We start from the raw sequence: 21,540 nt of genomic DNA on the forward strand, positions 1-21,540 counted from the left end.
GCAGTAGTGCTGCACTCAACAAGTTGACCTTTGAGAGACAGAGACTCATTGGGGCAGGGGTGCTCTAATTCCTAACTCCGGTTTTTGTCGCCAAGCGTCGCGGTGGACGGCGCCCAAATTTTTGACTGCGATCGCAACAGCGAGGATATTGTGACTCTGCTTCTTGCTACCTCGTCGTTTTAGTACTCTTTCAGTGCCATTTTCTCTCTCTATACAAGCCGTCCTTAGACTAAAACCGCTAACATGGGTTTCACCGACTTCGTCTCCGATGCAGGCCTCACCCGTATGCCTCTCCGCGAACCTCCCTTCTCCGAGTACCCCCCCGGCTAACAGCAGACAGTCCTCAACAACTGGGCCAAGACTCACTCCTACATCAACGGGTGCGTACAGCTCTTTGTGAACCCCTCCGTCCTGCACTGCGTCTAAAGATGAGATACAATTGGTCCGTGTTGATGAAGCGGCTTAAGACACCGCATAATGACTACTTCCAATCGCATTTATGCACCTCTGATTCTTGCATTATGCTCAGCGACTGCTATTCTCGTTGGTCTGGTCGGAAACTGACAGAGACTAGCTATGCGCCTTCCCAGGCCGACGTTGTGACCTTCAAGGCGGTTCCCAAGGAGCCCGCTGTGCAGAACTTCCCCCACGCCTACCGGTGGTACAACCACATCAAGTCCTACGAGTCCGAGTTCGCCAGCCTCCCCGGCGACCCGGCCAAGGCGTTCACCACCTACGGCCCCGAGGCGGTCGCGGTTACCCAGAACCCCAAGGATGCCCCTGAGGATGACGATGAGGTCGACCTGTTCGGCTCAGATGACGAGGAGGAGGACGCGGAGGCTGTCGCCGAGCGTGAGCGCAGACTTGCCGAGTACAAGAAGAAGAAGGTCAGTGCTCCTTGTCCACCGGTGGGGCCGAGCTCGACTTCTACGCGGGTATTAATAGCCTGTGCGGTATACTGACGAGCTTATAGGAGGGCAAGACCAAGCCCGCGGCCAAGTCTATCGTCACCATGGATGTCAAGCCTTGGGTATGTTCACCGCGTTTCTGGTCGGGGAGAAAGTGATTCTTGGGCATATTTCGAGATTCCTTCTCGATCTTCCAACTTGATCCAATCTCTCCCTGCTCTTTCAGCAAAGCGTTTGCTGACGTCTAATAGGACGATGAGACTGATATGGATGCCCTCGTTGCCAATGTCAAGGCGATTGAATGGGATGGTTTGACCTGGGGTGGCCACAAGGTAAGCCTTCCAGAATTCTATTCCAGGATTGCAACAGCAGCTCGAGTGCACTGAGACGGCGTCCGACGTTCTGCTCTTTGCGCAGTCCTCGTCGGCAGCGAAATATTCGTCAAGATCGCTGTCGCCATCGTCGTCACTCTGCCACCCTGTCCGCACACATCCGCTTCCGCCATCTCCCACCCTCACCCACCCTCAAGACCATCTACCACTTCTACAAGGCCTCTACTGACATCCCAAAAGCTTGTCGCCGTCGGCTATGGCATCAAGAAGCTACAGATCAATGTGGTAAGTTTCGACCTTGCCGTCGCCTGAGAAAATCTGCTAAAATCCTCCTCCAGGTCGTGGAAGACGAGAAGGTTTCCGTCGACGATCTCCAGGCTCGCATCGAAGAGGACGAGTAAGTCAACCAAACCCGCAAAACACCTTGTTCGCCGGTGTGAAGCACCTGCGTTCCGAACTTTTTCACTGACGCCGTTTCCACAGGGATCACGTTCAGTCCACCGATGTTGCTGCCATGCAGAAGCTGTAAAGGCCTTTCAAAGGGCCATGGCGAAGCGCACGCTCATTACGACGCTATGTTGAGATGAGGTAGAAGACGAAGAAATGGCGTGGGCGCCGTCCACTAGACTCCTACGTGCGAGCGAGCAGGTAGAAAAATGATAGAGCCATTCATTCATTTCACTTTTTCGGCTTCCCTCCTACTCCTGTCCTTCCACTCACGTCTTCCCGTGTATAGAGGATGGACTTTCTGGGTGAACAACGCGACTCCTGACTGAACACTTTCATCCCCATCCCTCGTACGCTGTCCATGGGCTCAGAGGGGAAGCGAGCAGTGACTACGAAGGAATATGTCTGTATGCTTCTGGACGTCGGGAGCATGGCACGCTCACAGGGGAGGTGGAATGGAAAAAAGACGTGCTTGGAGGGATCTTGATTTTCGGATTGTTTGCAGTTGCTAGGATACAGAGATAACAAATATTCAACGCGCAAAAGCCACTATAGGGTGGGGTTGGGAGCGTAGAGCGCAATCGCAGTTCTCAGATGGGGAGGTAGTAGGTAGACTTATCTGAATACCGACAGGCTTTAGACATTGGCAGCCTCGACTGGGGCGGCTGCACCCCCGGTGGAACACATGTAGGTCTTGTACTGAGTCCTTGTCTGCATGACCTGATGCTTCTCGAACAAGTCGTGGAAGCCCGGCGCAACGACATCGATCATGGGCTGGGTCTTGTTGCACCGCCCTGACTCGAAAATGGTACAAAAGTTGTTGATATCGGGAGTGAAAGAAATGTGCCTCTCGGCCTCCTCCGTCATGGTAAATCTGGGCAGGGTCTGGCAAGTAGTCTCATTGTTTGAGGTGGGTAGCCACACACATCCAACTCCGTCGCCGGCAGCCCAGTCAGCATTAGGGCAGATGTATACGCCGAGGAGTGGGTCATTTAAGTTTGCAGCTTGAGGAGCTGCAGCGACCAGGGCGGCAAAGCCGATGGTAGAGAGGATGGCGTTGGCAAACATTGTTATGGTCAGTTGGTTTCGATGTATGGTCTTTGGTTCGTAGAAATCGAGCGTTGTGTCATGGTACTCTTGAGGTCGTCATAAGCACCTTATGTACCGTCTTGCGACCGTGGCCATGCTCTCGCAAGGAAAGCCAAAGACAGTTGTGATCGACAAAGAGTAGACAAGCTGTTGACTGGGAATACAAACCGGTGTTGCAGACGGACGCCTTGACCCACGCTCATGTATCATTGTGGGATCTATAATAAGCTGGCAGCCCATTGTGCACAACTGGAGACCATTATTCGTCTTTGGAGTTGTACCAAGGGGCCGCTGCTTGACGTAGGTACTCTGGTGTTGGGTTCAGCATCGTCTTTGTCCTGACATCGAGGGACATGCCCATGACAATGAAAGCTCTTTGACGATGTCCAAGAAGGCTCGATGTTCCACCAACAAGCAAGCAATCGCTCGAGACCCGATGGAAAAGACAAAGCCACGTGAACGGAGCGTCCACAAAGGCAGATCTCAGCAAGGTAGAGTCGACGAGCAGGAAGATGAGCAGAGACTGTGTTAAGTAGGGACGTTGTGTCAGTCGAAAGCGGCACACTCCAAACCTGGACTGTATACAAAAGTGGTCTAATAGTGCTTGAGTTCTGGCTGTCGCCCACACCAACCTCCAAACAAGCAACAGATGCCCCTTTTCGCACTGGGGGCATTCCTGCCATTACCTTCGTTGTGGATTGAGGTAATATTGGCGAGGCTGCAGCGGTGAGACATGTAGGTCTTTTGTGTACGAGTTTGGCCTGCTGTGATTTGCTGGGAGCTTAGCTTCGGACGCCATGCATGCTCCAGCCAGCGGACTTTCAACATGCAGCGTCAGTGACCTTTTTCCCTGTCTTTCTTACTTCCTCGTCTCAGCACTGTTAGAGACCATACAGTGACTGCTGTGTCATTCGTATGTTGATTTGACGCTGCTCTCTTTGTGCACTATCTGTCCCCGCCGAGCATTTTCATCCTGAGTCCACCCTCGATATGGCGGGCGATATCCGGCGAGCGTACCGACTCAAAGTCGAACCCCCATTACTGTAAGTGGCTCACATGAAGGGGGTCGAACGCCGATCCTCCAATATGCCCATCTCCGAGGCTTCACTATGGAGAGAGTTCAGTGCAAGAGCCGAAGGATTATAGAGGAGAGGATCACGCTATCTCGCCGAGAGTACGGAGCCAAGTCTAGCAGTCGGCCAACCGAAAAGCACCCAATCACAGTCACTATCACCAAGTAACCAACTAACCGCGAAGCATAGCAATTCTGCTTCGCCATGGGCGACATCGATTGAACAGATCGCCGAGCTCTACAAATCCGAGTATACAGGCGCCGTAACGACACGAACCTCTCTCCTCGAAGGTAAGCAGTCATCCCAGAGCTCAAGACCACGCAGCACGACCCACTCGCCCATCTCCATCCGAAGGCCACCCGCTGATCACCACTCAGGCTTCGCCGAGGACCCTTCCGTTCACCAATACATCTACCACAACGGTGCCTCCGCCGCCACAAACACCGCCATCAACACCGATCCAAAAGACCCCTCCACCAGCGGAGCCTCAACCCTCAACACCCTAGGCTACTCCCCCTTCACCCTATCCGAATACCTCGGCCACATCAACGAAATCGTCGGCCAACGCCACCTAGGAACCTCCATCACCACGACCAAGAAACCCTTCATCCTCTCCGTGACCGGCACCGCCGACGAAATCGCCATGGCCGTAAGCCCCCCCCCCTTCCTCGCCTTCCCTTCCCTTCCCCTCCCCCCACCCCAAAAACCCCCCTCTCCACCCAACCACCCAACTAACCCCCCATACCCCTCCTCAGTACGCCCTAATAGCCAACGCCGCCGAAATGGACGAAGACCTACGCCTCTGCATGGAAGTGAACCTCTCATGCCCCAACATCCACGGCCTGCCCCCGCCGGCCTACGACCCGACCCAACTCGCCGAATACCTCGAAGCCATCTCCGACTCCAAGGCCACCTACCGCGGCCGCATGACCACCCCGGACTCGGTGCCCCGCGTCGGCATCAAACTGCCGCCCTATACCTACACGACACAGTTCGAGACGGTCGTCGCGAAATTGCTTGCCGCCAAATCGAGCGAGCCCGGCGAGGGCAGTACGATTGATTTCGTCACTTGTACCAATACGCGTTGAGTCATACCCCTCTCTCTCTCTGACTTTCCCTCCGCTGACTTGACGTTTCCCGAGAAATAAAGTTGGCAGCAGTTTGATTTTGAACGACGACCTGAAGCCGGCCGTCAACAGCGAGGCGGGAACTGGTATCGGTGGTTTGGCCGGCGCGGCGCTGCATCCACTCGCTCTGGGAAATGTGGCCACGATACGTAGGTTATTGGATCAACATGAAGACACAAAGAACATCTTGGTCATTGGCGTCGGAGGGGTAGAGGATCATGCAGGTGTACAGCGGATGCAGTCAGTAGGTGCTGGAGCTGTTGGATGTGCCAGCGCACTCGGAAGATTTGGTGTCAACGTCTTCAAGATAATGTCGGGCGCTTAACAAATAAGGAGACTAGTCCTTCAAACTTTTCATTCCGCTATCTCTGCGAAAAACCATTATTCCATGTGCTGATACTACTTCTGCTAGTGCCGAGAACCATTCTTCGGCTTCTACATCTGTGCTCCAACATATACGTGGTCAATCTGAGACAATAGCTATGCAAAGCTGTGACAAGGCTTGCGGGGTATGGATGGTGGGGTTGTGGTACTCGATACCCACTGATATGCGCTCACAGCGCGTAGGGGTTGACTGAGCGGATAGTTAAGCAAGGAGCTGAAAATGTTAGTAGAAGTCTGCGAGCAGGGAGAAACACAACTTACGACTCTTGTCCAGGCTGACCTTGAGGATGATGGGGATCCGAGTCATTTCGGTTAGGTCTTGGATAAGCTCGCCCCCTTCCTCACGGAGCTTGAAGTCCTTCAAGTATCGCTTAGTGAGTTCCGTTTCCGGAGCATTGCTATGCTTGGCGATCTTGGAGTCAGACTGAGTTCGAGCCTGGTCGGTAAGACCGTTGCGGGCGGGCGAACCGGGCATGCTCTGGGTTGGGCGGTCGTGCGAATTGAGAGAGACGCCGGCGGTTGCCTCAGCAAGTTCATCGTCCGACTCGAAGAGCGCGTCAACGTCATCGTTGGAGATGGTATTGGTATCGGTCTGCTTGCGTTGAGCTTCGTACCGTTCCTTGGCCCTCGCGCGGGCAGCCTCCGAGTCGACAGCAGCGCGAGTGCTAGCAGAACCACGGGGACGCTCATCCTCAGGGATGTAGGCGGACGAGGGAACGCCCTTTTCCCAGTAGAGCTCAAGAACACGCTCGTCCTTGCGGAACTCGGCCTTCTTCAAGGGTAGCTGGTCGCAATGAACACGCTTCTCGAAGCCATATTCGGGAATTAGGACATCAAAGGCCGACTCGTACACGCAAATGACAATGCCCTCACTGATCAGATCGCCGCCAAGTTGCTGAGCCTTCTTGTCCATCATGCGGCACGATTCTATGTGCACACTCTGCTCTTGAGCACTCTGCGCAGAGTCTTTCTTGTTGTTGCATTGCTCGGCGGTCTTGGCCAAGGACTCGAGGTCATCAGCAAACTCGATGGCACCATCTGACAGGGCAGCTTCAAGTTGACGGTGGACAAGAATGTCGGCATAGCGACGAGTGGGATTGTTGAAATGAGTGTAGAGAGGCAGATTGAGGGTGTAGTGTTGGCGCTGTTCCTCAGACACCTGCTCGCCGATGTAGTATTTGGCACGCTGGAAAGTCTTGAGGAGCAAGGTTTCCATGCCTTTGCGCAGATCGACATCTTCAACCTTGAAGACACTGTTCTGAAGAGTGCCACTGCTGGTAGGGTCGACCTCAAAGCCAGCTTTGTTCATGCGCTCGGCAAAAGTAATTAGACGTCTTGGGTTAGGGGGCGATTGGCGGCGAAGGAAAGCCTTGTCAGGCATAGCCGTGAAGAGCTTCTGAGCAACGAACGCATTGGCCTTGTGACCAATCTCCTCAAGGATCTCGTGAGCGGCAGAAGAGTTGAAGATATTCTGCTCAACAGGAACATTCTCATCATCAAGCTGATAGATCAGCCGCATAGGAGGGATGTTTGTCGATCTGTTGCCAAAGCGAGCCTCGCGGAACTTGGTAGCAACGCTGTGGAGGACTTTGATATCTTCAGGGGTAGCACCTTCCAGCTGAGCGTTGCCATTGCCCTTAACAATGGCATCGACATCATCGTAGCTAACCTTGCCAGAGCTTTGAATGATGGTACGGCCAATCCACGGCTCACCTTCAACGTTTCCAGTAGCAGTCTCCACTTGGAAAATAACGGATACCGTCAGGCGGCCTTGCCCGGGGGCCAGAGAGCAAACGTCGTAGGTCAGCTTGGGAGGAAGCATGTTGACCGCGCGCGTCATCAGGTATACGCCAGTACCACGCTTCTTAGCCTCGCGATCGACCAACGAGTTTGGCTTGATAAAATGAGCAACATCGGTGACGTGGATACCGAGCTCCACTTTACCGTTGCCCAAATCCTTGATGTGCATGGCGTCGTCGAGCTCCTTGCTACCAGTGGGGTCAATGGTGAAGACACGTTCCTCGCGGAGATCGCGACGAGCAGCAAGGCTGGCTTCGTCCTCTTTCTCAAGAGACCAGTCGTCCCAGCCAACACTCTTGGTCACGGCTTCCGAGAATTCATCTGACGCGAAGTTGTTGTCACGCAGCAACGCGTCCGTCTCCACACGCAGATCGCCCATTTCACCGAGCTGCTCAACAAGGGTACCGAAGGGATGCAGTGACGTGATAGGCCACCGTTTGATGCAGGCCACGAAGATGCGGTTGGCGTAGTCCTGATGCTTGTCGACGAAGTCGCGGGGAGCCTGCTCGGTTGGGATGGCGATAAGAGGTACGCGCTTGTCGGTAGGCTTGAACCACACGATCTTGGGTTTGTCCTGCTGTCGCTCAGATTGGCTGCGGCCGTGGTGACCACCATCTCTGCCACCGCGCTCAGCCTCTTGCTTCTCCTTGGTAGCCTGGCTGCTTGGGCGGAGAAGGCCAAGAGTGCCAGAGAACATCTGTCCGGCAACACGTTCGATGACTGCGACAACATGGCCGGCATAAAGCGGCTTGTGGTCATCGCTGATTTCTTCCTCCTCCATGAGAAGAAGGCTCTGGCCTTCAACCTCAACGTCGTCATTCTTCTTCTGCGTAGGTCGCTGTCGCAGGGAGCCACGGCGGCGAATGCTACCGTCAGGCGCTATGGATGGAGTCTCGACGGCCGAGTTGTCATTCTTGCCACCACGCTCGGAGCCACCGTGACGTGTCTCGGTGATGTCCTTGCGCTTCTTCTTCTCCTCCTTTTCGCGCTTCTGGCTCCAGACCTCATCAACATCGAGGAGCTCGATAGCAACCAGATCACCTTCGAGGGCACGATTCCGATCCTTGCTACCGCAAATAAAGATATCCGCATCGAGATCGTTGGTAGTAACATACGCATCCGATCGGTTCTTCTTATTGACACGCAGAATACCTGCGACGAGCTGGCCATCATTCAGCAGCGCAGGCAAAGTAGCCTGCGGCAGGTAAGGAGTGAACAGAGTCTTCCTTTGTTGCTGCTGTTGGAGGCCGAGCTGAGGGTTGGCACCACCAGGCATGCCTTGCAGACCGGCGTTTTGCATAGCTTGTAGCTGGGCCATTTGGAGAGCGTTGAGCTGCTGGCCCCCGAACATCTGAGGCATCATCATCTGGCCCTGAGGCATCTGCATCATGCCGGGTTGGCCAGGATACTGGAAGCCTCCAATGGATCCCATGGACTGGTTCATCGAGCCGCGCCCACGATGGCCTGGCTGGAATCCACCCTGCTGAGGCTGCTGGGCAAATTGGCCCATCGGCTGCTGTTGCTGTTGCTGATCTTGTTGTTGATTGTTCTGCTGGCGCCAATTGCCCTCGAAGTTGCGAGATCCTTGGCGAGCGTGGCCGCTCTGACTGCCACGACGTTGAATGCCTCCGTCGTTGGTACCGCTTCCACCGTCGCTGGTAGCCATGGGCGGTGGAAACTGGAAGTTGCTCTGGCCCCGACCAGCACCGCCACCGCCGCGACCAGCGGCCATGCTCTGGCTCCGGCCATGGCCCGTCACGCGAGCGTTACCTGCGCGTTGCAGGCCAAGACCACCTGAAGTGGGAGTGGACGAGGAAAGGTTGTTGTCCGAAGGAGTCATAGTCGCTGGACTGTCGACGGCACTATCACTTCCGGGTACAGGAAACTGAAATCCCGCCGTGGTTCTCTTCTTCTCGGCGAGCTCAGCAGCCTTCTTTGCCTCGGGTAGAGCAAGGGAGTGGCGGCGAGCGTGACCTCCGCCTGCGGGAGCGCCGCGACCTCTTCCAGCCCCAGAGTTCTCACGGTTTTGACCCATAGCCTGCTGATTCGCTTCGGCATATTGAGAGCCAGATGTGCCTGCCGAGGGTGCAGGTGGAGGTCCCATCGGCCCACCGGGGACGGCGGACTGGTTTCGGCGGTGCGAGGCAGGTTGGGTCGGAGCATTCATAGGCATGCCCATGCCCTGTTGTTGCATTTGGGGGAACTGAAAGTTCTGGTTGGGGGAGACGTTGGCCATGTTGTTTTGGCCTTGAACGGGTGAATATCCTGGCATGCCTTGGAGCGGCTGTTGGATCATCCCCATGTTCACATACTGCTGGTGTGTGGCAGCAATCTGTTGCTGTTGCTGCTGAAGCATTTCTATCTGCTGCTGAAGAGCAAGTTGCTCCACTATGATCCATTAGCTGCGAGGCATTGACGTCAGGGGTATATCTCGACATACTCATGAGAGGTGTGAGCTCAGATGGGCTTCTGCGATGAGCAATGTGGAGTCTGCGTCCCGCAGGCCCGGGTACGCCAGACTGCCCCTGCTGGGCCATGATGTAGTATTCTTGCTGGTTCCTTCGAGGTATCGAATCGAAAAGCTAGGTGGGGGAGAGCTATCAAACTCGGATCGAGTTGGCAGGCAGTCAAGAGAGGGCGAGAAAAGGTTGACTGTGGATGTCAGCGGTGTTTCGTGTCGATTCGCTCAAGGTGCGGAGGTGACGGATGGAATTGGGGGCCAGATAATGTAGTGTGCGGGCAGGATGTTCAACTTACGGATGACTGTTAGGCGATGGATACAGTAGAGTATGCAGACAATTGAAAGACGTGGGATATGCTGAAGGAAGGTAGATGGCAACCTTGCACCAGATAGCGACGTTTGTCTTGCCGCACAAGTAGGCGGAGACACAAGCAGCGGCTTGCGGCTGTGATGAAGATCCGACGATTAGATCAGGATGAGGAGCTCAGCTCGACGGCAGGAACGACTGCGACGATGATCGAGAACAGGCAGTCGCAGAGGCTGCTGACAGAGCGGAAGCAGCGATAGTATTGGAGTGAAAGTGGCCGACCCAGCCCTTTATGTGAGACTTGGGGTAGGGTTTGAGGGACTGGCGGAAGACGCAATGTGCAGGGAGCGTTGACAGGTGTGCGAGCACAAGAGAGAGACTCACAACGACTGCGGTTGTGTCAAGGAGTGCGAGAAGCGATGGCAAAGGGAGAGGAGGTGATGGGATGGGGTTCAAAGAGGGGAGGATGATAGATTGAGGTAAGGTGTTTGGATTTCTGGTTGTCGCTCGATCTGTTGGTTCACTGCGGTGCTGAGCAGCACAACCGCAACGCCTGTCTCTCCCTCCTACTGCTTGGCGCCCACCGCTTACCCAAATCCAGCTTGAGAGGGGTGGGGATAGGCAGTCCATCACCCACTAAAACAGAGCCCCGTGACGGGCGGGCCGAAAGGGTGCTTCGGGGGGCGATTCCTGCCTTCCCCACCATCACCACGCACCACGGGCGGCGTGCTTCAGAAGCGCCAAGCCCTGGTCGCCAGGAGGCCGCAAACTGTTCGAGATGTTCGAGACAGGTCGGATATCACAACGCCATTACTTCATACATGCTCCTACGTTCCGATCCATCCAACCTGTAGCGATATCGCTTGTGTTTGTACCACTCGTGCGGTACAGGAACCCGCTTCAGGCAACCTGATCGCCACTGTCAGTCTTTGTCTGCCGATAAGCCCGGCTTTTCTTTCTGTCAGCCTTGAGCGCGGCGTGCGCACGCGTCCATTAACACCAAGTCTCTCCAGCTTCTCCAAATTCGGCTATCTTATTCGATACTGGCTTCCACCAGATTGCTCAATCATCGATCCATCAGAAACCATTTGTACCGTCTTTTGCAGGACATCTGAGGCCACTTTCGTCTCGTATCTCCTGTCAAGTCGGCGGACCTGGTGAGCGGCTGACGGCGTCACGTGATATCAAAGCAAATGGCCAGGGGCGTGTCGCCAATCCTGAGCCGCAGTATTCACGAGTCCCCTGGATTTCGCAGCAGTCCCGGAAGAAATGACAGCCCCTCACGGCAGCTGCTGCCAGAACTTGATTTCTACAAGAAACTCGCCAAACTCAATTTGCACGATGCTGAGCAGCAGAAGGTTTATTATGCCCAGAAATGCGCGTTCCAGGACGAGTTAGATGCACGCGAGGAGGCTGCAGCGACAGCTCATGAGTCCGAGATTGCTAGTTCGAAGGCGCAACGAGAACAAGTTAGGCAACAGGCCGAAGCTGCTCTTCAAGCTCACATTCGTGAAGAGCAACGGCTGGCGGAAGCAAATCGTCGTCGTCAAGAGGAGGAAGACGCTCGACGAAAAGCTGAAGCAGAGCGCCGTGCCAGGGAAGAAGAAGAGCGCAAAGTCCGAGAGCGGACCGAGCAAGAGGAAGCCGCTAAGCGCGCTGAAGCTGAGAAGGCCAGACAGGAGCAAGAACGCCAGAAAAGGAGAGCCGAGGAGGCTCAACGACTAGAGAGCGAACGGCAGGAACAGGAACGACAGAAAGCTGAAGCCGAGGCTGAAAGCGAAGCACGAGCAGCAAAGCAGCGTTCAGAGGAAGCGAAGAAGGCGGCCACTCCAGCATTAGCAACCACTCCTACCCCAACTCAACCATCAACGGGCTCAACTTCAGCAGCACCAGCAGACATCGAACAAGAGCACAAAAACTATCTGGTCATCCACAAGCGTCTCAAGAAGTTCCGCGTCGACTTTGTGGAATCCTGTAAATCGAACAAGCCCTTCAGAGCCCAGGTGGGCGAAATGCGCCGTGGTGTTCGTGTTGCAGTTGGCCAACTACGACTCGATGGCGTAGAGTCCAACAAAGTCGCAGTAAGACGGTTCCCATCTCCATCTCTCTGCGGCCGTCTCTAACACATTACAGATGCAAAAAGTCTGGAACATCCTCGGTACGACCCTCAGAGACACCACCTCGCCAAGAGTCCCAGTCAACGACTACCTACCGGCACACCACGCCCTGCCCGACAACTCCACGACGCTACCCGCCCTAACAATCTACATCCTCTCCATCCTCGCCAAAGCCGTCATCAACGTCTCCATTACCTCCTGCATCGACAACCCCAAAGCCGGCGAAGCCCCCGGCGTCTTGACCGCGCAAATCTTCGCCCATCCAGATCTCTCCTTCGCCCGACCCACCGCCCCGACACGCGTGTCCCTCATCAGCATCCTTCTCTGCAAGTACCACGCCGCGGCCCCCCAGCTCTTCGGCATCAACGGCTCCGAGACGCACGAACGCGCGCGCATCGGCTGGCGCGCCGAGCCGCACGGCAGCGACGGCCGCAAGGCCTACGTGATGGAGCAGACGCAGTACGACCGCCTCGTGGGGCTCGCCGCCAGCTACGCCGCCGTGAGCCTCCGCAACTTCAGCCGCGCCAAGAACAACAACCCCTACCCGCCGCGCCACTTCTGGGCCTCGCTCGCGCACCTGGTCAACACGCCGCCCGAGCACGTGCAGGTTAGCCAGCTGATCCTGCTCAAGTCGCTGCTGGAGAACAGCGTGGAGCGCGTCGTGCAGTTCTTCGGCGCCACGGGCATCGCGGCGCTGAGGCAGGCGTTGGTGGTGCTGCCGAGCAATCTGCCCGAAGCGCTGCGCGGGCATTCAACCGTGAAAGCGCTGGAAATCATGCGGGAGCGGTGGGCTAAGGATTTGAAATTCCATTTGGTATGAGCCCCTAACCCCGGCGTTGATGACTACGATGTGGACAAAAGGAATGACTATGGCTATGTTATGGCTGGCTGGGTTTTAGGAGAGGATTCTGGAATTCTTTTTCGTTCCTTTGGCAGTGACTTTTTACATTGGAAGCTCTGCTTTACATATGGCGAAGAACTATAGAGATGGTCGTGCCGGCGCGGGGGGAGGCCGCCCTCATGCCGACCATGTCTAGAAAAGGGCCAGCTACACTCCCTAAGAGAGAAATACACTGAAATGTTCGTTACTGCTGCCTTCGTCTCGTTTCCACGTCTTGACATAAAACACATCAACAAGTAAAAGACGCGTCATCTCATCTCAAATCGTCATCTCAGAACTCCTGTCTCGATAAAACGTGCGAAGTCTTCAAAGTGAAAGACTGGTCATCGCAATGCCTGCAACGCGAGGCGATGCTGATCGGGAGCCATATGGAGGGTAGTGGTGCAACCATGCAAGCTCACGTCAGTTGTGGTCTGTGGCGGTGGTAATGGCCGAGGATCCGCCCGGCAGGGTAGTGGCGTCGGCGGAGGGGGTTATGCTGTGTCATGCCAGGGTCGCTTTCTGCAACAACAAGAACAGGAAGAAGGTCCTGTAACAGCGCAAATTGCTAGGGTTGCCCTTAATAGTGTGGTTGACTCGGCGATGATGAGGGTTGTGGGTTGGGTGCCTCCTCAAAGGCAAGATCATGTCGCCACTTGCTCAGGCTGAGTAGACGTTGGACGCCGAGACGGTAGAGGCGCCCGCCGTTTTGGCATAACGGTCGCCATATCGCGATTCGAAGTGATTCCAGGCCCTGTTCCTAGTTCTCACTTCCCTCATGTAATGTTCCTGATCCTGATTCGGCGGGGTGAAGGCAGGATCGGCCTTGTCACCTCCATAGACAAACTTCAGGACCACGGCGCCCATAATGACGACGAAGCCTGCAACCAGAATGGCGATGATGATGACAACGGAATCTGAAAGACCCATGGCGACAGTGATGAACTAAATTGGAGGGTCGAGGATCTGGGTGGGTCCGCCTCGGTTGCGCAACGCAGGCCGAGAACACGCGAATGTCGGTATGATATAAAGGCAGGAACGTCGCAGTGTGGAGAGGTCGCAGGCGATGAGAGATGTCGACTGAAGCGAACGTAGATGATAAAATCGATTTAGCGATAGCGAAGGGGTAAATTTTACATTGAAGGAGAAGCCAGACGGCAGCGCGCCCTGCGTTGGGGATGCCTGCGGGATATAGGAAAACACGAACAAAGGGCTGTGCAACGGCACCCACGGAACTCACCAGGCGGTGGATTTTCACAAAAAGTGTCAGCCAACCCACGGCGCGCACGGACGCGACGAAGGTTTGGGCAGCGAATGGGGTGGTCGTGAGCCAGCAGTAAGCATGCCAAAGTGTCTCGGATGGCTCGAGGAATTCATGCGCCCGAAAAGGGCGACGCACCCCTGCCCGCAGTTATTCTCAGGCATAAAAAGCTTGACCCCCGTCTGAACTAGCACCGAAAAGGCACCTAAGGCGAACAGGCGAATCGAAGAGCAGAGAAAGGAGGTTGGTATGACACAGCATGCTGCAGCCGGGACGGGCGCAATACGAGCGAGGGCTGGTCATGGCGGGAGGTTGGAGGCGCGACAGGCTGGTGACTGGGTGGCCTGGGGCGTTCCTGCCGGTGTCATTCGGATCAACGTAAAATACCGTGGTTATGCAAACACGACTTCTCCCGTCACGGGCCCCAGGCTCCAGTTTTTCAGGCTGCGGTGGCAGTCATGACTTCGTGGACGACACAGCCCCAACGCCCCGGCTCTCTCCTGGAATCCACTCAGCAGCTACAAACTCGGCTCGTCTTGGCCACCATGAACATGGACAACATCAAAGATGATCCTGAGCGCGTCTTGTCCTGGGTTCCTTCAAGCCCCGACATCGACAAGGGGAACCATCAATCTTGCAGTCTGTGTCCTCTGACAGAAATCTCATTGCGCAGCACCTGGATGTTGCTTACTTCTCGCTTGATCGACCGATGTCCGCAGGACCCGATGGAGCCAGACGCGTAAGAGCTCGATATAACATCAGTCGACGTGGATGCAAAACGTGCAAGTGAGTGAGCCCTCCTAGCTTCGCAGCATGTTGTCTGCCTTGTTTCCCCTGCCGAGACATCCTGCCAACGCTTGACTCCCATGCACAGCCCCCTCTTCAATCTCTGATACTATACGTGTGGAGTCTAGCCGTTGGCATTTGTGCTGCCACTCTGCAACTGCCCAGCTGCATAACTAACATTCACAGAACCCGTCGGATAAGATGCGACGAAGCGCAGCCGTTCTGTCGCAATTGCCAGTCCACCGGTCGAACGTGTGAAGGCGTAGCCGAAGCCAAGTTCTTCTTCGTTGCTACTCCTCCCAACACCCGCGCCCTTCCGGATCGCTCGCACACAGCATCCCCTACTTTCTCACTCGCTTCGCCAAAGCATCCCGAAGAGCTGCGCTCCTTCCATATCTTCTTTGTCAGGGCCGCTCCCCTCTTTTCTACTGGTGCCCTCGATGCCGGCTTCTGGAAGGACACTATCCCCCGCTTGTCTCAGTCTATGCTCTTTGCATGGGATGCTGCCATTTCGATAGGACTACTCTTCGAGAATCCCGTCTACCGTGTGGCCCTCCCAGGATGGCAGAACCACCAGCTCGAACCTCAGCAGCTTCGTGCGCTCCAGTGGTATACACGATCAGTGTCGCGACTCTCGCAGCACATGGACAGCAACCCATCAGATGAAATGCTTGCGCTCCTGTCATGTGCACTGTTCACTGCCTGCGAGTTCCAGCAGGGCGATAGCTCCGGTGGTTTCGCACTCCTAGACCGTGGTCTGAGACTTCTCATGGTCTACCTCTCTCCGGCGCGTTTGCGTAGCCCAGTCTCCGATACGACCTCTCTACTCGAAGCCTCCGTGGTTCCCTTCTTCACCCGTCATGCTATGTTCATGGCGCTAAGCGGTCTTCCGCTCCTGTACGACTTCACAAGTATTGCTGCACAGCCCAGGACGAGGCCCCTGACCGCACGATTTTCTGAAGAGTGGGCCACACTGGATGCCATTCCCCAGGCCCTTTTTGATCTGATATACCGCAGCAATGAGCTTTGCCGTGCGGCAAGACTTGTTGTCCATCAGCCGTATGAGCTTTCGCGGATCGGGACGCTGCAGCCCCCTCTCCTCAACGCGCTCAACGCCTGGCGTGAGCGCCTGGCCCAATTCTCAAGAACCGCAGCATCACCAGAAGATGCCTCGAAAGTTTCGTACTTGCGATTGTACCACCTTGTTGCCACGATACTGGCCTCTACATGTCTTTCTCCAACCCAGGTATCACTGGATGCCCACTTCACCGATTTTGGTGTCATCGTTGACCTCGCAGTCGAGATACTGGCCAGCAATGGCAGACCATTGCCGCCATTCGAAAATGGTGTCGGTCCTCCTTTGTTCTTTGTTGCGACCCATTGTCGAGACCCTGTCCTTCGCCGGAAAGCCCTCAAGCTACTCCATTCCGTGCCTCGGCCCACAGCTCCATCGACTTGGACGATACTGCCTGTCACGCAAATCGCCGAACAGGCCATCTCTTTCGAGGAAGGAGGTACGACACCGAGGCACGCCAGCGATGTCCCGGAGCTGAGACGGGTCCACCATGCCCAGTGCTTTCTCCGACCACGACCGCTGGCGCGAGGTGGTGGGAGGGAGCTCGCCTTGAAACTAATCACATACAGCGAGTCTAGGGACCTGGTGGAACACATCGTGGATTTACCAGACTACGACCAGAACGACTTCCAACACATGGGTTCTCACGAGATTCCCCTCGCAAGCCAATACGCGCTGCAACCGACCAAACCCTTCGCTGCAATCGCTGCCCCATAACTATAGCCCTTCCATCCACCCAAGACCCATGTCGTGCCGTTTGGGTCATTCCATAATGTCGCCTGCAGCCCCAGTGGCGAAGAGGGCATGGCTCCTTCACGCATCAGCTCCAGTGCCTTGTAACACAACATATTACACCACCAGCTCCTGTAGAGGGGGGGGGGGGGTGTGAATGATGCTCCCTCCTCACCACTTTTCGACTCAGCAAACCCCAAGTCCAAGCGCGCTGTTTGCCTCTCCTCGTGCCCAAGTATGATGGCTCAATCTATACTTTCCATCCACCACCGCAGCCGTTTTCAAACCGCAACATAGCTGATGGGATCACCTCATGTGGCGCTTCCTCGATCGTTCGCCGTCTTGCATTTATCGTGGTTCCTGGCGTGGTAGGGTGGGGGGGGGGGTTGATTCGATATATATATATATATGTGTATCACGCCAAGAGCGCAGATATCATATAGGATAGAAACCAGCACTTGCGTAAGCTTCTGTCGATTTGAACCCCAGTTCGATTCGATTCCGTGGCATCGTAGGCGACAGCATTATCTAGGCGCGTGCCCCTCTGCAGAAACTGCAATGATCACTCCCCTCCACCCCTCCCTACCTGCTTAGTTAGATTAGACCGTCATCCCATCCAACTCCCGGCGAAAGACCTCAAAGTTCTCCGTGCCCGCCCCCAGCACGGCGAAGACGACCTCCTCCCACCACCCACCAAACTCGCGCTCTCCCAGAACACCCCGCCACAGCGCCGCGACCTCCCAGCTGGGATTCCAGAAGGCGCCGCAGCCCAAGGCGCCCAGCACGATGCGGCGGTGCCCCCCTCGCGCGCCCACGCGCAGCACACCGCGCATCTTGTCCTTCATCAGCTCACGATCGCGGGTTCGTGCGTAGGTGTATTTCTGGGATTTGCCGCCGCCGGAGCTGGGCACGAGGGTGAGGTCGGGCCGACACACGGCGGCGACGCTGACGGCGCTGACGACAGGGAGACGAGAAGGGTCGCGCAGGTCGAGGAGGGCGTGGCCGACGGACATGCTCTCGCGGATCACCAGCACGGCGGGCGAGTAGATGGCGGCGCGGTCGGGGATGGGGTAGTGGCGGATCTTGAGGGTGAAGAAGAGGGAGGAGCGGTAGCACAGCGCCTCTTCCTGCGCGAGAGCGCCGTGCTTGAATCCGCCGCCGGCGTGCGAGGCGTTGGCCATGTTGAGGACGAGGACTGGGTTGGTGCTTGTCGTAGATTGGGGAGGGGCGAGTGCGAGGGCTGCATCGATGGTGTCGGCATCGATGACACGGACGGTGATGGGCGCGAGGTGGGGGTGGTCGTCTTGCTTGGGATCGAGGGGACCCAGGAGCGTCTGTGGTAAGAGGTGTCCTGCTGTCCCGACGTCAGGACGAGTGGCAAGGAGTCCGGGTAGGAGCGAGATGGTTTCGGCGGCGGTTTCCGCAAGAGTCAGACGGCGGGCATCGGAGCGCGGAGTAGGGTTGACAAGGGGCTGTTTGGTAGCGAGCTGTCCGCTAGAGGTAAAGGAGAGGAGCGTCTGTCGGTGCTTCTTGTCGGTGGTGGATTTAGAGGCGTCATCATCGTCGGCTGGCCTGGGCTTGTCGCTCGACCTTGAAGGCGCGAAGAAACGGGATGTCTCGGTCTCCTTTGGCGGGTTGGATCGAGGAGGGGTCGTCATGTTCGCTCGTCTCCCCGGGTAGAGGTTGGTGTTGCTTTTCGAAGGATCCATGGCGGTCATATGTGGCGGAGGTTCTCCATCCGGGTCCGAGGAACGCGATCGGAACAAGGACGAGTATGCTGAGGATGAGGGTGTCAGAAGCAGCCTCTTTGAATAATTTCCACATTTTGAACCCAACCGTGACAAGGGCAGGAACAGTCACTCACCTGAAATTCACTTCTGCCGCGATCCGTATTACTCTTTCGTAAATTGCCCTGAACTGCCCCTCAAGCATGAGTCTTGACGTAGACACCACAGGAGTTGCAGCCTGGTGAAGAGTGGGGCACCCATCAAGATCAGGTATGTGGCTTGAAATGCAGCTGGTACTGTAGAGATTCCCGCCAGTGTGGGCGAAAAGCGAATACATTAATTACACTGTCCTGTATTTTTGAGTGCTCGGTGGCACTGCTACTCATGGCCTTGGGCCAGTACTCAGTTTAGTCTCAATGTCACTCTTCCGTCACCTTGATGCTTCTATTTACCCATCACAGCCTTCATCACCTTGCTCGCATGTCCGTCTCCAGTCTTGTGCACATTGCTGGACGTAGTTGTGTCACCGACCGTGCCCTGCTCGCGCTCCAAGCTTTCGATCTTCCGCCTCTCTTTCTCGGCTGCGACAACTCCCATCTCGCCAAAGCCATACCACGCAACGACGCAGCAGCCGAGCACGCCAGCAATGCAACTGAAGACCAGCGCAACAATGCCACGAGCAGTAAAGCCTGAGGGTAGGGGAGCCCCTTGCTTGTTCTCACCCTCCAGATTGAGCCACTCGTCTTCCGACACATCTCTAAGTCCGAGCACTACTTGTTCGGTAGACACGGCGCCTCTTCCGGCAGCATTGCCCACGTATGGCATTGCCGGCGAATTGGCATTACAGGCGTCGAAGTGATCCTGCGGGATGGTGTTGGCTGCAGAGACGTTGGCACGGAATTGCTCAGGTGCCTCGACAAAGGTCATGATCAGTCCGCTGTCAACGTGCCACTCGATATGGCAGTGGAAGATCCAGACGCCGGGATTGTCGGCTCTGAATCGCAGTACCATGTGACCGTTTGGCCGGATCAGCACCGTGTCACGGCGCATGGGCGTGGTGGGGAAGTCCTGGTCGGTCACGTTATTCGGATCATAGTCACCAGCTTCCTCTTCGGAGCGAATGATGGTCTGGAAGACATGACCGTGCAGATGGAACGGATGCTTGCCGGGATCGTGGTTGTTGACAATGATGTCGACCGACGCCATATGCGGCAAGACGAAGGTATTCGTATTTGAGCCGTAGATGGTTGGGTTGGAGAGCAACGAAGGTGGGGCCGACAGGACCGTGTACAGAGTTGGCACCACAGGCGCAACCCAAGTGATGTTGTTGAAGAAGGCATAGTTGGCACCGTCTTTCAAGTTGTCCATCTTGACATCAAGCTGAACGGTGAGATCGGGCTCTTCAAAAAGGTCTAGCTGGTCGTAGGGCACCAGACCGAAGTCATCGAAGGGATCAAAGTCGTCGATGAGTGCGGGCTCTGGTAGGCTTGCAGCCGAATCATAGACCAGGTACGATGTAACATTGGGGTTGAGTCCGTCTGGAATAGCGTCAAAAAGGTCTGTGTCCATGGAGCCAACGATGGCAAAGTTCTCGTCCGTGCTGTTCTTGGTAGTGACCAGGATGCCATAGCGCTGAGCTGCCGTAACGTAGATCCGCTCTGCCTCGGCGGGTTCAGTGTAGATTCCATCGACCTCGATGATCTTGAAAGTGTGACCCTCGATCCAAAAGTACTGTGCGGCGAACGCAGCCACGTTGATGATGCGCAAGAAGTACGTCTTATTCGGCTCCACGGGAATGGTGAGGTTTTGGGTATCGTTCATCAGAGCTGACTGAGGGACTGGCTCTGCTCCTGTGGGATTCGTCACAGACAAGAAGGATGAGATCAGGCCGGGCATCAGGTCGTGATACCAGTCTGAAAGCGTAAGGACGAATTCGTCGTCGTACTGGTCTTTGAAGGGGCTGTCGGGATCATGCACGATCAACGGACCGCGTAAGCCATCTGGGTATTGGCCATCGACATGCGAGTGGTACCAGTATGTGCCCGGCTGATTGACCGTGAAATTATATGTGAAGCTTGATCCTGGGGGTATGGGGCACTGCGAGATCCGGGAGGCGCCATCCATGTGTGAAGTGCCGTTTTGGTAGAGGTCGTGGAAGTGCAGCGACTCGGACCGGTTGCCTAGACTGTTCTTCGCATTGACGATGACGGTATCGCCCACATTGGCCTCGATGCGCGGAATTGGCCATTGTCCGTTGATGCCGATGATTGGGCGAGTAAACTGGCCATCTGGATTGCCCTCAACCCATCCTATGTCAAAGTCATAGGTCCGAGTTTCGGCAGCAGCAAGAGAGACAAAGACAAGTAATGAGTAGAGGAAATTGGACAGGGAAAGAGCCATGTTGAGGTTGCTGGAGGGAGAGAGTAGATTCGGGACAAGGATAAGATAAGATCTTGAAATGGACGACAATAAGAGGATATCGAGCTGTGGCCGACTTGCCCGCTGGATGAGCGTGGTGGAGCTGTGGAGGGGTCCAGCTCTGGCCTAGACTGTCAGAGGAGCTCAGACAGTCTCCGATCCTGTGCCGAGTAGCGAGGAGGGAGCAATGATCTGGTGATTGATAAGATAGAAAATCCCGCAGGAATCGCTTCGCTTTACCGGATTAACCTGGGTGGCTGCATGGTGCGACCGTGGACTGTAGGGGTCAAGTGGCACGCGGACACGCATAGACTGTGGTGCGGGAAGAAGCCAGCCAGATAACTTACCGGTGCCCACACAGGGACTGATCAAGACCAGCATTCACGAGCTTGAAGGAGCTTGGCCAAAGCATAGCAGATATCCACATACCGCTCAGTAGCGACGAGAAGCGGGACGGCCATTCCGGCTAGTGGTGCCAACAAAGTCAATGTCAGGGCGGCGATGTTGCCGGAGTGTCAATGCCCTTGAAGCGCACATGGGTGCAGTGGTCTGACTGGGGAGGTAGGGAGACGGTCAGCCCTCGGCGCCTCGCCAGCTTCATCTGATAAAATTTTAT

The 21,540-nt window shown here is 55.8% G+C and overlaps 8 protein-coding genes across 8 annotated transcripts; 4 read left to right on the forward strand and 4 right to left on the reverse strand.

Moving 5' to 3' along the window:
* Positions 1 to 521: 521 nt before the first annotated feature.
* Positions 522 to 1,641, forward strand: HMPREF1541_00539 (uncharacterized protein; the record flags this gene model as incomplete). The annotated part of the gene is made up of 5 exons (XM_008712845.1): positions 522 to 887; positions 974 to 1,030; positions 1,160 to 1,240; positions 1,481 to 1,525; positions 1,579 to 1,641. The coding sequence occupies 5 exons, from the start codon at positions 522 to 524 to the stop codon at positions 1,639 to 1,641; spliced, it is 612 nt and encodes a 203-aa protein (XP_008711067.1).
* A 682-nt stretch (positions 1,642 to 2,323) lies between these two features.
* Positions 2,324 to 2,755, reverse strand: HMPREF1541_00540 (uncharacterized protein; the record flags this gene model as incomplete). Its single annotated transcript, XM_008712846.1, has 1 exon — positions 2,324 to 2,755. One exon carries the CDS (start codon positions 2,753 to 2,755, stop codon positions 2,324 to 2,326), a length of 432 nt encoding a protein of 143 aa, XP_008711068.1.
* A 1,130-nt stretch (positions 2,756 to 3,885) lies between these two features.
* Positions 3,886 to 5,301, forward strand: HMPREF1541_00541 (uncharacterized protein; the record flags this gene model as incomplete). Its single annotated transcript, XM_008712847.1, has 5 exons — positions 3,886 to 4,013; positions 4,039 to 4,139; positions 4,227 to 4,498; positions 4,605 to 4,932; positions 5,000 to 5,301. 5 exons carry the CDS (start codon positions 3,886 to 3,888, stop codon positions 5,299 to 5,301), a joined length of 1,131 nt encoding a protein of 376 aa, XP_008711069.1.
* Positions 5,302 to 5,530: 229 nt separating this feature from the next.
* Positions 5,531 to 9,516, reverse strand: HMPREF1541_00542 (uncharacterized protein; the record flags this gene model as incomplete). The annotated part of the gene is made up of 2 exons (XM_008712848.1): positions 5,531 to 5,574; positions 5,622 to 9,516. 2 exons carry the CDS (start codon positions 9,514 to 9,516, stop codon positions 5,531 to 5,533), a joined length of 3,939 nt encoding a protein of 1,312 aa, XP_008711070.1.
* A 1,605-nt stretch (positions 9,517 to 11,121) lies between these two features.
* HMPREF1541_00543 (uncharacterized protein) lies at positions 11,122 to 12,865 on the forward strand (the record flags this gene model as incomplete). The annotated part of the gene is made up of 2 exons (XM_008712849.1): positions 11,122 to 12,009; positions 12,062 to 12,865. 2 exons carry the CDS (start codon positions 11,122 to 11,124, stop codon positions 12,863 to 12,865), a joined length of 1,692 nt encoding a protein of 563 aa, XP_008711071.1.
* A 1,866-nt stretch (positions 12,866 to 14,731) lies between these two features.
* On the forward strand, positions 14,732 to 16,764 carry HMPREF1541_00544 (uncharacterized protein; the record flags this gene model as incomplete). The annotated part of the gene is made up of 2 exons (XM_008712850.1): positions 14,732 to 14,925; positions 15,159 to 16,764. 2 exons carry the CDS (start codon positions 14,732 to 14,734, stop codon positions 16,762 to 16,764), a joined length of 1,800 nt encoding a protein of 599 aa, XP_008711072.1.
* A 614-nt stretch (positions 16,765 to 17,378) lies between these two features.
* On the reverse strand, positions 17,379 to 18,488 carry HMPREF1541_00545 (uncharacterized protein; the record flags this gene model as incomplete). Its single annotated transcript, XM_008712851.1, has 1 exon — positions 17,379 to 18,488. The coding sequence occupies one exon, from the start codon at positions 18,486 to 18,488 to the stop codon at positions 17,379 to 17,381; it is 1,110 nt and encodes a 369-aa protein (XP_008711073.1).
* A 462-nt stretch (positions 18,489 to 18,950) lies between these two features.
* Positions 18,951 to 20,906, reverse strand: HMPREF1541_00546 (uncharacterized protein; the record flags this gene model as incomplete). Its single annotated transcript, XM_008712852.1, has 1 exon — positions 18,951 to 20,906. One exon carries the CDS (start codon positions 20,904 to 20,906, stop codon positions 18,951 to 18,953), a length of 1,956 nt encoding a protein of 651 aa, XP_008711074.1.
* Between the last annotated feature and the right edge of the window lie 634 nt (positions 20,907 to 21,540).

This window comes from Cyphellophora europaea, assembly GCF_000365145.1.
Source record: "Cyphellophora europaea CBS 101466 unplaced genomic scaffold supercont1.1, whole genome shotgun sequence".
In the NCBI taxonomy this organism is placed as follows: Eukaryota; Fungi; Ascomycota; class Eurotiomycetes; order Chaetothyriales; family Cyphellophoraceae; genus Cyphellophora; species Cyphellophora europaea.